The sequence below is a fragment of the Dermacentor albipictus genome, chromosome 3, assembly GCF_038994185.2.
Source record: "Dermacentor albipictus isolate Rhodes 1998 colony chromosome 3, USDA_Dalb.pri_finalv2, whole genome shotgun sequence".
Classification (NCBI taxonomy): Eukaryota; Metazoa; Arthropoda; class Arachnida; order Ixodida; family Ixodidae; genus Dermacentor; species Dermacentor albipictus.
This window is the reverse complement of record NC_091823.1, coordinates 3,723,902-3,738,690: the sequence shown is the minus strand read 5'-3', so window position 1 is coordinate 3,738,690 and position 14,789 is coordinate 3,723,902. Positions and strand designations below refer to the sequence as shown.

At 48.2% G+C, this 14,789-nt stretch overlaps 1 protein-coding gene across 1 annotated transcript in view; it reads left to right on the top strand.

Annotated features, from left to right (window-relative positions):
• The first annotated feature begins 7,425 nt into the window (after positions 1–7,425).
• The window catches only part of LOC139057117 (vitamin D 25-hydroxylase-like), a 45,281-nt gene continuing 37,917 nt past the window's right edge, over positions 7,426–14,789 (top strand). Inside the window, exons 1-3 of the mRNA XM_070534890.1 lie at positions 7,426–7,604; positions 11,895–12,016; positions 14,492–14,598. Of these exons, the coding sequence (XP_070390991.1) occupies positions 7,426–7,604; positions 11,895–12,016; positions 14,492–14,598 (408 nt within the window). The remainder of the gene's footprint in view (positions 7,605–11,894; positions 12,017–14,491; positions 14,599–14,789) is intronic.

The following is a 14,789-nucleotide window of genomic DNA, read 5'->3' as shown; positions in this document are numbered from 1 at the left end:
CAGATCAATAATATTATCATGTGCATGTTTTCTTTCTTACATTAAAAGATTTATGCGGCGTGTGCCACGACACATAGTAGCAGCAAGCAACGCTGGGCGTTGCACGAGTCGAATTGTTGACATCGCAATCGAATGGAATGGAACCTCTAAAACTTGCGTTTCGACGCGTGCGCCTGCACTGATTTTCGTCGTTCCAGTCGCAGCTTTTGAAACAGCCTTAAGCCGTGACCCATTTTTATCTCCCCACGACTGTACAACCGTCTGTGAGGTTTCGCTGAAGATGAGCGCACAAGTTTGCCTTCTAGACGCCTCATGCTTTCCCAGCGCTCGTAATGTGCTTATTTTTATTCGCCGGCAACTCGCAAAAGCTTTATCTTCTTGCAAACGTCAGATCACCTGTCTTTCAATTGTGGATTGACCATGTACAGCGGTCGAGGCCCCATAAAAAAATAGCGTATGCGAAATGCGCCAAGCCTCTCCGAAGCTCGGTCTAGATCTCAGTGAGGAGCTGGGATTGTACCTTCTGTCGCGAAGCACTTTGAGCACTAAGCGTTCGCGACTAGAACGTTGGAGCAGCGAGAGGTAGTGTAGCCGACCGAGCACCGAAACAAGGTTGTTCTTTCTCGTCGTCGTTGTCTCTCTCCGAGCCACAGCCCCACTGCTCCCTATTTTACAGTAGTTATCTCCCCCGCGGAGGAGGAGGCCGTCCCGGCGACCTACGGGTAGGACAGTACAGGCGGATCATAGTAGGGCTTGAGACGCTGGGCATGCACAATTTCGCGTCCACGACGGCGATGATCCAAAGGTAGCTCGAGGGATTCCACAATATAGTTGACTGGAGACGTTTGTTTGATCACGCGGTATGGGCCTTGGTACTTCGACGCGAGTTTCGGTGACAGTCCAGTGGGAGAGGCTGGAACCCAAAGCCACACTAGTGAGCCAGGAGCATAGGCTACAGGAGCATTGGAACTTTCTCGATGGGGCTTCTGGCGTTGCTGGTCTTCTGACGTAAATATACGGGCAAGCTTGCGACACTCTTCTGCGTGTGCAGCAGCTTCAGATAGGGTAGTTGTTTCCGTGGAGTCAGGGCGGTACGGAAGGATAGTATCCATTGTGGAAAAAGGTTCGCGTCCGTACAGGAGAAAGAAGGGCGAAAATCCCGTGGTAGTCTGCGTGGCGGTGTTGTATGCGTAGGTCAGAAAAGGTAGAACATGGTCCCATTTGGTTTGGTCGGATGCAACGTACATGGCCAGCATGTCACCAAGAGTGCGATTAAAGCGCTCGGCCATGCCATTAGTCTGCGGATGATACGCAGTAGTGGTGCGATGAATGATGCGGCATTCATTGAGGAGAGCCTCGATGACGTCGGAGAGGAAGACGCGGCCTCTGTCACTGAGTAATTCCCTGGGAGCTCCGTGGCGAAGGATGATGTTGCGCAGGAGAAACCAGGCGACGTCACGTGCAGAAGCGCTGGACAAAGGGGAAGTTTCCGCATAGCGCGTAAGATGGTCGATGGCCACGATTACCCAGCGATTGCCATCTGATGTGGTTGGCAGAGGTCCATAAATGTCGATGCCTACTCGATCAAAAGCACGTGCTGGGCAAGGCAAAGGCTGCAATGGAGCGGTTGAACGACGAGGGGGATCTTTACGGCGTTGGCAAACCAGACAGGAGCAGACATAATGATGGATGAATCGATACATCCCCCGCCAGTAGTAACGAAGGCGTAGACGCGCGTATGTCTTCAGTACCCCCGCATGCGCACACTGGGCATCGTCGTGGAACGCTGCGCAAATATCCGAACGCAGGTGGCGCGGGATGACAAGTAACCATTTGCGGCCGTCCGGGAGGTAGTTGCGACGGTAGAGGAGCCCGTCGCGAATGGAGAAGTGATGTGCTTGGCGACGTAATGCGCGATTGTTAGTGGGTGTCGATGGGCTGGACAAAAAACGCAGCATGGACACAATCCATGGGTCTTTCTTCTGCTCCAGAAGAATGTCCGTGGCAGCAAGGGAAGACTCGGACAATGAGGCCTTCGGGAAGCTAGCTTCGGCTGTTAGTGGCGAACGAGACAAGGCATCCGCATCCGAGTGTTTTCGGCCAGAACGATACAGCACGCGAATGTCGTACTCCTGCAGTCGAAGGGCCCATCGAGCAAGACGACCGGACGGTTCTTTTAAGGATGACAGCCAGCACAGCGAATGGTGATCAGTTATGACGTCAAACGGGTGGCCATAAAGATACGGACGGAATTTGGTTATGGCCCATATTATAGCGAGGCATTCCTTTTCTGTGACAGAATAGTTCGATTCAGGTTTAGTGAGTACACGACTGGCGAAGGCAACGACGTACTCATCGAAGCCAGCCTTTCTCTGAGCGAGAACGGCCCCAAGGCCAACGCCACTGGCATCCGTGTGAATTTCAGTTGGAGCACTGGGGCCGAAATGGCGCAGGATTGGCGGTGACGTCAAGAGACGACGCAGCTTTGTGAAGGCGGCATCGCAATCCGGTGACCAGGTTGAAAGGTTGGGGCCACCATGAAGAAGCTGCGTTAAAGGCGCTATTATGGTGGCAAAATTGCGGATGAAACGGCGAAAGTATGACGCTAATCCAATGAAGCTGCGCAGTTCTTTCAAAGTTGTTGGTTGGGGAAACTGGGCAACAGCTTGTAGTTTCGCCGGATCAGGGAGTACACCTTCTTTCGACACGACATGGCCGAGGATGACCAGCTGCCGGGCAGCGAAGTGACACTTTTTCAAGTTAAGCTGGAGGCCAGCATCGGCGATGCACTGTAGGACGCGTTCAAGTCGAAGTAAGTGGGAAGGAAAGTCCGGTGAAAAGATTACGTTGTCGTCCAGATAACACAGGCATATCTGCCATTTGAGGCCGCGCAAGATGTTGTCCATCATTCTTTCAAATGTGGCAGGCGCATTACACAGGCCAAATGGCATCACGGCGAATTCAAATAAACCGTCAGGTGTGATGAAGGCTGTTTTCGGACGGTCTGACTCAGCCACTGGCACTTGCCAGTACCCGGATCGTAAGTCTAAGGAGGAGTAGAATTCAGCGCCTTGGAGGCAGTCTAGCGCGTCGTCAATACGGGGTAGTGGATAAACGTCCTTGCGTGTGATCTTATTAAGTCGCCGGTAGTCCACGCAAAAGCGAAGTGTGCCGTCTTTCTTTTTTACCAGCACTACAGGGGAAGCCCAGGGACTGTGTGAAGGTTGTATGACACCGCGTTGGAGCATGTCTGCAACTTGCTCAGCGATCACGCTACGCTCCGTGGCGGATACACGATACGGCCTGTGGCGTAGAGGTGCATGGTTGCCGGTGTCGATGTGATGGACAACAGTGGAAGTACGGCCTAAGCGAGATTGTTGTAGGTCGAATGACGTGCGAAAGCGGTCCAGAAGATGGACGAGCTGGGCGTGCTGCGCTGGAGTGAGGTTGGGATCAATACTCTTGTAAAATGTTGGGTCACACGGCGGCGTGGGAGGAGAAACTTGAAGGGCCAGAGCATCAACAGGAGGAGAAGCCGGGTCATCAGGCACATCGTAAAGGAAGCTTGGTTCGATTTCGTCGGCATAACCAAGACACTCACTGTGGAGCAGCCTAGCAGGGCAAGGAAGCAGGTTCGATACATAAAGTGCGCTCGAACCTTGTCGAATGGCAAGAAGGGCAAAAGGAAGCAAGAAAGGATGGCGGCGAGCAACAAGCTTAGACGGCGTGAAAAGAACTGTGGAGTCGGAAAACCCAACGCAGGAAACGGGTACAAGTGCGGCAGAGCATGGAGGAAGCTCGGTGTCGGTGGTGACGAACACACGACGGGAAGTGTCATCAGTATCTTCAAAAACGTTGGTGCCGAATGGCGACAGCGCGAGTTCAGCACGGGCACAATCTATAACGGCATGATGAGAGGACAGAAAGTCCCATCCTAAAATCATGGCATGGGAACAGCGAGGCAGAACAACGAACTCAACATGGTATAAAGCGCCGCGTATAACAACACGCACGGTACACTTCCCTAAGGGTTCAATCGGCGCAGCGCTTGCTGTACGTAAGGAAATGGCAGAGTATGGCGTCGCGACTTTTCGAAGGGTAAGACGAAGCTGATCCGAAATCACTGATATTGCTGCTCCCGTGTCTACAAGCGCATGAACGGCAATGTCTTCTGCATAAACTTCAAGGACGTTCGCAGGAAATAAATGAGGTCTTGAGGAGTTCGCTGAGATCGCAGTTCTTGCCTCCGGAACTGCGGTCCTTAGTTTTCCGCTCGGATAGCTTCAGGACGACGGATAAGCGGCGACAGAGAACGCCGACGGGGAGACGGAGACCGACGGGTATTGAAGGGTTGGGAAGGAGGAGGCGAGGCTTCGAAGGGCTGAGCGGCAGTAGCAGAACGGGACGGAAAGTCGAAACCGTTACTGCGTGCCCTCGGAGAATCAGAAGGATACCATCCACGTCGGCGGCAAAGCCGTGCGACATGCCCAGGTAGGCCGCACGAGTAACATATAGGCCGATTGTCAGGGGTGCGCCATGGATTGAGAACAGCCGGCGGAGATTGTTGGAAATACTGCCGAGGTGGGCGCACGGGCTGCTGTGGCGGCCAGTAGCTGCTTGGGGGGGCAGAATATGTTGCAGCTGCTTGCGGAGGTGAGGGAAAGCCGCTGGTAAGTCGGGATTGATTATCTGCAGAAGGAGGCCTTGGATTAGCGACAACGGCAGCGTACGTAAGTGGCACAGGCGTAGGAGGTGGTTGATGAGCAAGGGGTACTGCGGTAGCGACTTGTTCTTGTATCATGTGACGGAGATCTGGAGACAAGCGCGGCTCTGAGGCTGGAGCGACTGGCAGAAGAGAGAGTTGGCGCGCCACTTCTTCTCGTACAAATTGCTTGATTCTGTCGAAAAATGCTGAACTGCAAGGAGTAGAAGTGAGACCATCACACAGAGCTGCAAGCGCGACGTCCGGAGCGAGTGCTTGGCGCGTAGAAAGCCGTTGTTTGCGCAGCTCCTCATAGCTCTGGCAAAGCGTGATGATGTCGTTGACCGTCTGAGGATTCCTTGCCAAGAGCATTTGGAAGGCGTCATCGTCTATGCCTTTCAAGATGTTCCTGACCTTGGCATCTTCGGTCATATCTGGGTCTATACGCCGGCAGATGTCAACTACATCTTCAATGTAGCTCGTAAAAGTTTCGCCCTTTGTTGGGCACGACAGCGAAGCTGTTGTTCAGCCCGAAGTTTGCGCACAGCAGGGCGACCGAACACTTCTTGAAGTGCCGTTCGGAATGCTGTCCAGGTAGAAAAGTCAGCCTCATGGTTGCGGAACCAAAGATGGGCGACCCCGGAAAGGTAGAACGGGACGTAGCCAAGCTTGTCAGCTTCAGACCATTTGTTGTGCGCACTTACTCGGGTGTATGATGACAGCCAGTCCTCTACGTCATGATCGTCAGTGCCATTGAAAATGGGAGGATCCCGTTGGCGAGGCGCACCAGGACAGACGACTGGAGGCGGCGCCAGGGGTGGCGTGGTAAGACTAGTCTCCTCAGGCATGGGAGATGTGACAGGGATCGTCCGGCTTCGGAGTTCCAGGTTGGCAATAAGTCCAGCACCTTCCACCAAATGTCGCGAAGCACTTTGAGCACTAAGCGTTCGCGACTAGAACGTTGGAGCAGCGAGAGGTAGTGTAGCCGACCGAGCACCGAAACAAGGTTGTTCTTTCTCGTCGTCGTTGTCTCTCTCCGAGCCACAGCCCCACTGCTCCCTATTTTACAGTACACTTCTAACTTCTGGCCTTGCATTGGCACCTAGCACTTGAGAAAACTACACCAGCCCAAACTTAACGAGGAATGAATGTAAAGAGGAGGCTAGATACAGCCTCCGATGGCGGTAATGTGCAGACTAAGCCGCTTACTTTGCGATACAAATGGTTACGTCTCTTTTCATTTGAGCCTTGCGTCTGACTTTTATTTTGTGACACCAGGTAGATTCTAACCAAAACTAATGTTCGAACTACCGTGGTGCTTGAAGTTATATTATGAGGGTGACAAAACATCACTTCGCATCAAGAGAGGCACATATTCCTGTAACCCGCCTGCTGCAAAGAACTGGAAAAAACTAAACGTTTCATCGTAATACCGATTTTACTACAGGAACAGAATGCCAAACGGGAATTTCCTTTTAAAGAGAAGCTTCATTTGCCTCTTCCTTCGACTTTCCCACTGCTGCAGCCGCTGCCTTGCCTGCCGCGTCGGGGTGGCTGAAAGCTCACGGCACGGCTGCGAAAGACCAGATAGGCGACGACGTTTCGGTAGAGCAGGGCCACAATTCCCTCTGACGTGCCCTAGGGGTCATCACAGTGCCTTCTGAAGTTCTTTGGGGGATGCAACAATGCCCTCTAGACGAATTAGGCGTGGCCCTCGGAAAAGCATTCAAGGAGCTGCCACGCTTGCCTCCGTGGTCACGCACAACAGCAGCGACAATCCAGGGAGGCGGTAGGGATAATGCTAGGGAGGAAGTGGAGAGAGATGAGGCAGGGGTAATGGGTACAGCCGGATCCCGTACGGACGCAGTCAGGAAACGGGTTAATTGACTTCACCCATCTGCGCGCGTTGCAGTTCCCCTGACATGACCAGGGCGAAAGAGAATGCGTCGTCAGAAAGCATCGCTCATTGGGCTCTCGTCAGTAAAGGAATGAGTTAATGAATGCACGTCTCTCTGTGTTCTGTGTACGACGTGGACAAACAGAAGTGGTGCCGTCAAGGTAACGTTTAACTTTACATCACGCGTGTCGTATGCTGTCAACGTGACCACCAAATAGCGCCAACGTGCGCAAGCAGCAGAGAAAGCAAAATTATTAATAAGCGCGAAAACAAGGGAAGACAGGGAGGTTGGAGAACACAGGGCGAGCGCTGTCTAATAACTGAAATTCAACAAGGTGATCGAACAAGATGTTGTTAGACAGCGCTTGGTCCGTGTTCTTCTAACACTGTGTCTTGCGTTGTTTTCGCGCTGATCGATAAGTATGCATCCTTCCCAACTCACCTATCTTTCTACCTTACAACACAGAAAGCTTTGCTTGCATCGATTCCCACAGTGCGCGGGATCTGCACACTTTTAAAATATGGATGTCGATGCAACTAGCGCTGTAATTGTCGCGTAATAACCAAACTGATTATGAACAGAAAAAAAATGTTAGTAAAGAGTTATTACCGCAACCAAGTAACTTCGTTTAGAGTCGCATCGCAGTGAGCAAATCACCTACGCAACGTTTAACGTTGACCTACAGTTGGCTGTCACGGAGCTGTCTAGTGTCGCCCATAGCCCGACATTTGATCGTTCTCTTGCCCCATCTGGTCTGAAGTCCTTCTCGTGCAGTTCTCCGGCGCCATTTCGTTGTGCTGCAGCGTCGTTGTGCCATCGGTAGCCATGGCGCTGCTGTCGCTGGCGGTGGCGCTTGCGCTTGTGCAGAGGTGCGAGCGCCCCCCGACGACGCTACCTGCGGGTCCCCGCGGTGTGCCCTTGCTGGGAAACCTGCTCTCGGTGGGCACCACTTTCCACCTCAGACAGTGTCCACGCTGGGCGGCACTGTACGGGACCGTGTTCATGTGAGCGCTCTTGTCTCTGTGCATGCTCCGTCAAATGCCAGCCAGCTGAGCATGTGTCTGACAGCAGTGCAGGAAGGAGGGGTGCACAATTCCTGCAGTTCTAAAGACGCCAATGGAAACTGACCCTTGTAACCTTTAATACTCGAACTCTTTCGAGTGAGGCTGACTTAGCAGGACTCCTTCAGGAACTATCATACATTGTTTGGGATATCGTCGGCCTTAGTGAGATTAGAAGAACTCGTGAGGCTCATACACTACTCAATAATTGACATGTCCTCTGCTATAGAGGTCTCCTAGATAAGAAGAAATAGGGGGTAGGATTCCTAATCCATAAAGACATAGTGGGTAATACTGACTAATTCTACAGCATTATTCAGAGGGTAGCTGTAGTCGTAATCAAACTTAAAGAGAGGTATAGATTAAAGGTAGTACAAGCCCACGTTCCAACCTGCAGTGATGATGATGATGAAGTGGATCAGTATTATGAAGATGTAGAATTAGCCATGAGAAAAGCGCAGACTCAATATACTGTAGTAATGGGCGACTTCAATGCAAAAGTAGCGAAAAGGCAGGCTGGTGCACAAGCAATTCGCAACTACGGCGTCGCTTTCAGAAACACTATAGGAGAGATGCTGGTGGAATTCCTGCAAATTAATAAGCTACCAATAACGAACACCTTCAGAAAGCGTAGCAACAAAAAGTGGACCTGGAAAAGCCCTAATTGTGAAACAAGAAATGAAATTGACTTGATACTTTCTGCTGATCCCAGCATAGTGCAGTATGTATAAGTGATAGGTAAGGTAAAGTGCAGTGATCATAGGTTAGTGAGGGCTAGGACTCACCTGAATTTGAAGAGAGAAAGAGTAAAATTGGTCAATAAATACACCAACCTAGACGCAGTAAGGATAAAAGCGGACAAATTCAGGCTGATACTTGCAAACAAATATGCAGCTTTAGAACAGCGAGGTATAGATAACATAGAGGTAATGAACGAGACTGTAACTAGGCTGGCTTCAAAAGCAGCAATTGAAGTGGGAGGCAACGCACTAAGGTAATCAGTAGGTAAGCGCTCCCAAGCAACGAAGGACCTAATAAAGAAACGACAAAGATTGAAACAGTCCAACTTAAGAGATCAGATAGAATTTGCGGAACTGTCAAAACTCATTAACAAGTAGAAAATGAAGGATATTTGAAATTATAACGTAAGACAGACTGAGGAAGCAGTAATAAACGGACGCAGCTTGAAATCAGGGAGAAAGAAACTCGGAATAGGACAAGCCAAGATGTATGTACTGAGGCATAAGCAGGGTAACATCATCAGCAATTTCGAAGATATAGTAAAAACAGCGGAAGAATTCTATGCTCACCTATACAGTACCCAGAGCAGCCAGGATAGCTGCAGTGGAAGTAGTAATGAACGGGTTACAGAGGCTCCTTCTATAACTTGCAAGGAAGTCAGAAAGGCCTTAGAAGACGTGAAACGAGGAAAGCCGGCAGGAGAAGATGGAATGACAATCGATTTAATCAAAGATGGAGGAGACATCAGGCTTGAAAAGCTTGCGACCCTTTATACGAAATGTCTGAAGACTTTAAGGGTTCCCAGAGAACTGGAAGAATGCCAAAATTATACTAATCCACAAAAAGGTAGACCCTAAAGAATTGAAAAATTATAGGCCCATTAGCTTACTTCCAGTACTGTATAATATATTCACCAAGATAATTTACAATAAAATAGGGTCAGCCCTTCAGTGAACTAACGGAACAGGCTGGCTTCAGGAAGGGATACTGTACAGTGGATCACATCCATACAATCAATCAGGTAATCGAGAAATCTGCAGAGTACAATCAGCCTCTCTACATGGCTTTCATAGATTACGAAAGGCATTTGATTCATTAGAAAAACAAGCAGTCATAGAGTCATTACGTAATCAAGGAGTACAGGAAGCTTACGTAAATATCTTGGAAAATATCTACAAAGATTGCACAGCTACCCTAATTCTGCACAAGAAAAGTAGGAAGATACCTATAAAGGAAGGGGTAAAACAAGGCGACACAATCTCTCCAATGCTATTCACTGCATGCTTGTAAGAAGTATTCAAGCTATTAAATTGGGACGGTTTAGGAGTAAGGGTCAACAACGAATATCTCACCAACCTTCGGTTTGCAGATAGAATTGTCCTGTTCATCAACACTGGGGACGAGTTACAACAAATCATTGAGGACCTTAACAGAGAGAGTGCAAGAGTGGGGTTGAAGATTAATATGCAGAAAAACAAAGATATTGATCAACAGCCAGGCAAGGGAACAAGATTTCAGGATCGCCAGTCAGCCTCTAGAGTCGATGAAGGAATACGCTTACTTAGGTCAATTACTCACAGGGGACCATGATCATGACAAGGAAATTTACAGAAGGATAACATTGGGTTGGAGCGCATACGCCGACATATTGAGATCCTTACTGGAAGCTTACCATTATGACTAAAAGGAAAGGTGTACAGACAGTGCATTCTGCCGGTGCTGCAAATGTCAAATACCCCTTTCTCGCCGATTAGTCCTGGGCGTTGTGCATAAAGTTCTAATATGTCGCACTGTACTCTATGTGACTTTCAAACACAGCGCAGTATGATATCGAACTGAAGAAGCAGTAAGTCCACCTGTTCAAAAGCGCAACGGTCTGCCTCCCTACAGAGGCTAACGGGGACACCACTCATAATGGCTTTCAGCGACAAGTGAAACGCAATAAGATAGCACAACGGACATCGTGCTAGGTTCTCGCTCTAGCGTCACCTACAGTTGAATATATATATATATATATATATATATATATATATATATATATATATATATATATATATATATATATATATATATCATTATCGTCAGCCTGGTTAAGCCCACTGCAGGGCAAAGGCCCCTCCCATACTTGTCAAACTACCCCAGTCATGTACTAATTGTGGCCATGTCGTCAGAAGGTATATATATATATATATATATATATATATATATATATATATATATATATATATATATATATATATATATATATATATATATATATATATATATATATATATATATATATATTCCAAGAAAAGGGAAGGGAAGCGTAGCACGGGGCGGCAGGAATTTGGGTGGGCGGATGAGAAGTTTGCAGGGACGACATAGCCACAATTAGTACATGACCGGGGTAGTTTGACAAGTATGGGAGAGGCCTTTGCCCTGCAGTGGGCTTGACTAGGCTGACGATAATGATACGTATATATATATATATATATATATATATATATATATATATATATATATATATATATATATATGTGTGTGTGTGTGTGTGTGTGTGTGTGTGTGTGTGTGTGTGTGTGTGTGTGTGTGTGTGTGGGTGGGTGGGTGGGTGGGTGTGGGTGTGTGTGTGTGTGTGTGTGAAGTTGGATGAGTCTTTGGATCCAGCGATTTCAGGTGCTTGAGGATAGGACGCACGAAACGACGCTATTTTTCCGACGTCTCGGCCGGACTTCGGCCAGACGGTATATATATATATATATATATATATATATATATATATATATATTTATATATACACACCAGCGGTTACCCATGGTGTTCGGTCCTCTTCTTTGTCAGTGTTTATTTGCGTTACGGTGGCTTCACATTCACAGCTTTTCTGTATTGGTGCCATGGAGCAGTGCGCATCGCTGTGCGCATCGCTGTGCGCATCGCTGTGCGCAACACATGGCAATGATGTAGCACTTTTTAAGGCAGGGATGCTGCAGCATTCTCTGCAATGAATGTATACATGTAGATATTTGAAGAAATCCTTGGTGAAAACCACAATAAAGACAGATGTTTACCGACCAAGTAAAGCTTATTAAAAGACAAGATGGTTCGGCTAAGCCTCGTTTACAATCTCAGATTGTGAACAATTGTTTTTGATTGTGAACAATAATTCTGTTCACAATCAGATTGTGAACAAGGCTTCCGTATGGAAGACGAAACGTCTCGTCTTTTAATGAGTTTTACATGGTCGGTGTACGTCTTTGTCATGTCTCATCCCGACCAGATGCGCTTACGTGGAACTCTCGATTATATATGACAGGACTGCGATCGTCCTGTCTTCTTCAATCTCGGTGTCTTGTCCCAAGCGCAGTTTAAGTCCACAAAAAAAAACATCGTTAACGATGGTGTTTGCATTTTCTTATTTACAGCTAATTCAAAGCTCAAGTTAGGTGCCTTTCAAAGCCAAAGCTAGGTGTCTGAAAGCTAAGCGTGTGTGGTATGTGTACTCTCAACCAGGGTAAAGCTGGCCGGCATCAAAGTTGTGATTCTGAATGACTACGAAACCGTCAAGAAATTGGTCACAAGAAAAGAGCTCCTTCATCGCTCCAAGGACTGGGCGCTCACAAGCACCACAGAAGGTATGACGTGCTGTTAGCTGGCATTACTTGTTTTGCGAAAAAAGAACACGCCTTGCTTAGGGCGCACTAAGCTGCATTGTAAGCGCCCTTCGAAAAGTAAGTACTAAACTGATTACTTCCAAAGCTTTCGCCTCGATGCCGATACAGAGCCTAAGCGGCAGCAAGCACGCCATCAGGCAATACTTATGCGCTAAGTTAACATTCGACAGCAGCCTGCATCTGTAATCAAGATAAATGCGTGACGTTTGCAGCGACAGTGGTTCCAGAACGGAAGCTCGGACGACGCTGTTCTGCTGCCACGTGTGTTTTCGCTCTGCAGGACGTTTCGTTCGCGAAAACACCTGGCATCCACACTTCGCAGCTTGCGAAGGGAAGAATGCGGCTTTATTGGTACAAGAAAATCAGTAATCAGTGAGGAGACTATGACTTCATTAAACAGCACAAAACTAGCTTTGAAGTGTGCAGAGAAGGGGTAGTGTACCTAATCCCCCTCACATTTCGCAAGTGAGTAGGGCAGACAGGTCGCTGTCTAAATTATTGACGCTGAAGACATTTACTGTTCAATTCCACGGGGTGAATCGAAGAAATGTGTGCTAAAGTGCACGGACTATTTGATCTTGTCGATGAGTGCGGGAGTTGGCGGATGTTGAGGAGGATTTTGAGAACTGAAGGTTATTTACATTATTTACAGTAATAACACAGTGTAATGAACAGTCATAAAGTCATCGACGGCCAGCAGCGAATCGGACTCTGCGGCCCGTGGCAAGAAGAACGAAAAAAACTCTTCTCCCTGTCTCGCTTTTAACCCCTTCGGTCTCTCGGGATCACGTCATGTTCAGCCAATCGTTGAGCCAACTCAGGTGTCATCATTTTCCTCTAGTGGTAGGCGCCGGTGCAAGTTTCGTCGCATTCGGCCGATGAGGACGCCCCAAGGGCTCCATTGTGCGAGGGTTGACTTGCCTCCGGCGTCGCCTCCTCGCCTGGAAGCGCTCAGCTGGAGAAGACGGGTTGTTCTCGAACGACCTTCCAAAGCCGCAAAACAGCGTTGCTCGGGACGAAGATCAGCTACCTGGAACCGTGCCAGCCTCCCGTTGCACTTTCGGGAAGAGAAAAGCATTGCGGGGGGGGGGGGGGGGGGGGGAGACAATAGCTCGACGTGCGGCGCATGAGATGGGGTCGCCAACCTGTCTGACGGGTCGGGTAGCGCGGTAGACGTGACCCAGCGCACAATAATTGGAATGCGACGGCAATTTGATGTTATCGGAGAACTTGAGTGATGCCAGGGAAAGAATCCGTATCCAACAGGACATATACAACGATGAGCGCGATATTGTATATAGCTGTCCTTCTTCCGTTATTACTCTCGCGAACATTTTGACATATTATTTAAAATGCCTATTGCCTATTGATTTTGTCGTACCAAGAGGGTCGTTTGCCTGACTTTTGCAAAATAAAGAAGGTATCCGTATAGGGTCCAGAATTGCTCCTCTTCTGAGCAATATTTTAGGCGGGTTGCGCTTATGAGTGTATTGCATAGAACATGGATGATATGGTTATTAGAATATTCAGGTCCATTAAGCTGTGATAGCAAATGCTAACCGCCTTTCTTTAACCAATGTTTGATGCAATTGTTTTCGCAGAATGCCGTAAAGGCCTCAGGTATGAGATTCCCCACGTAAAAAAACTGCACGTCCTGGATTTGATTCATAGTAAGGTTTGTTACAGCGCAACACAAGACGAGGAGAAAAGAAGGCATAAAACGACGACACGGCGCGGTGTCGTCGTTTTATACTTTCTTTGAAGATGTTTTATTTTTGAAGATGCATGTTTTATTACAATAAGAAGATATCTTCACATTCTAATAAAACATGCTCCATCGTTTCCCTAGCTTTACCGCAGCAAGCACATGCTTCTTCGTCCTTCTTATGTCTCGCTTTATAAGTGCGTGTTCTAAGGCATCCTGATCTCGCTTCAAGAAGCAATGCGCTTCCCTTTGAGTTGTCATAAATTGTTTCTTTCCTGATTTTGTTTTTTCCTCTCAAGTAGTTACTCATGGCAGGTTTCTTTTCTATTGCCGTCACTCATGAGATTACCTCAGCGTCTCTGACTTTTCGCTTGACGTTCTTTGCTGCTGCGTTGCTCGCCATCCTTCTCCCCCTCGCGTGCTCTCACTCGCGCCCACACAACATACGACGCGCGGGGCGCGGTAGGGGGACCTTATGCGAAACATCACAGGGACAGCAAAATTCGCCTTTAGTTTCCATATAAATGCGATCTGAATAAAAGCGCTTTAAAACTATGCAGTGTGCTGGAAGTCATGGCAGTTCCCACATGCAATCACCTCTTCAAGCTACAGCGTTTGTCTTGCAGCATTCCGCCGTTCAGGAAGTTCTTTAAACCAGATGCATGTTGCATATTAGACGGTGTTCTTCTGTGTTGGTTTGTAACCATAGCTTGGTGATTGATCCTTTTCAGGCTTATCGGCGCTCAACGGCAAAGCTTGGAAGGAGAACCGGAGGGTGTGCATGCAGGCGATGGCTGAGCTGGGATTCGGCAAGGATATAATGTGGATCAGAGTCCAGGCATGAAGTATTTCTTCTACAACACGCAGTGAGCGAATCACTGACGCTGCAAAATCCAAGAACAGTAGATGAGATTAAGCGTTTCGTAGATTGGTCGGGAGCTTGATTTTATTCGGTCGAAATTATCAAGGTACAATTGCGTTCTCACAGAATCGTGACAAATGCGCTACCAAGTTTTAATTAAGGCGTAT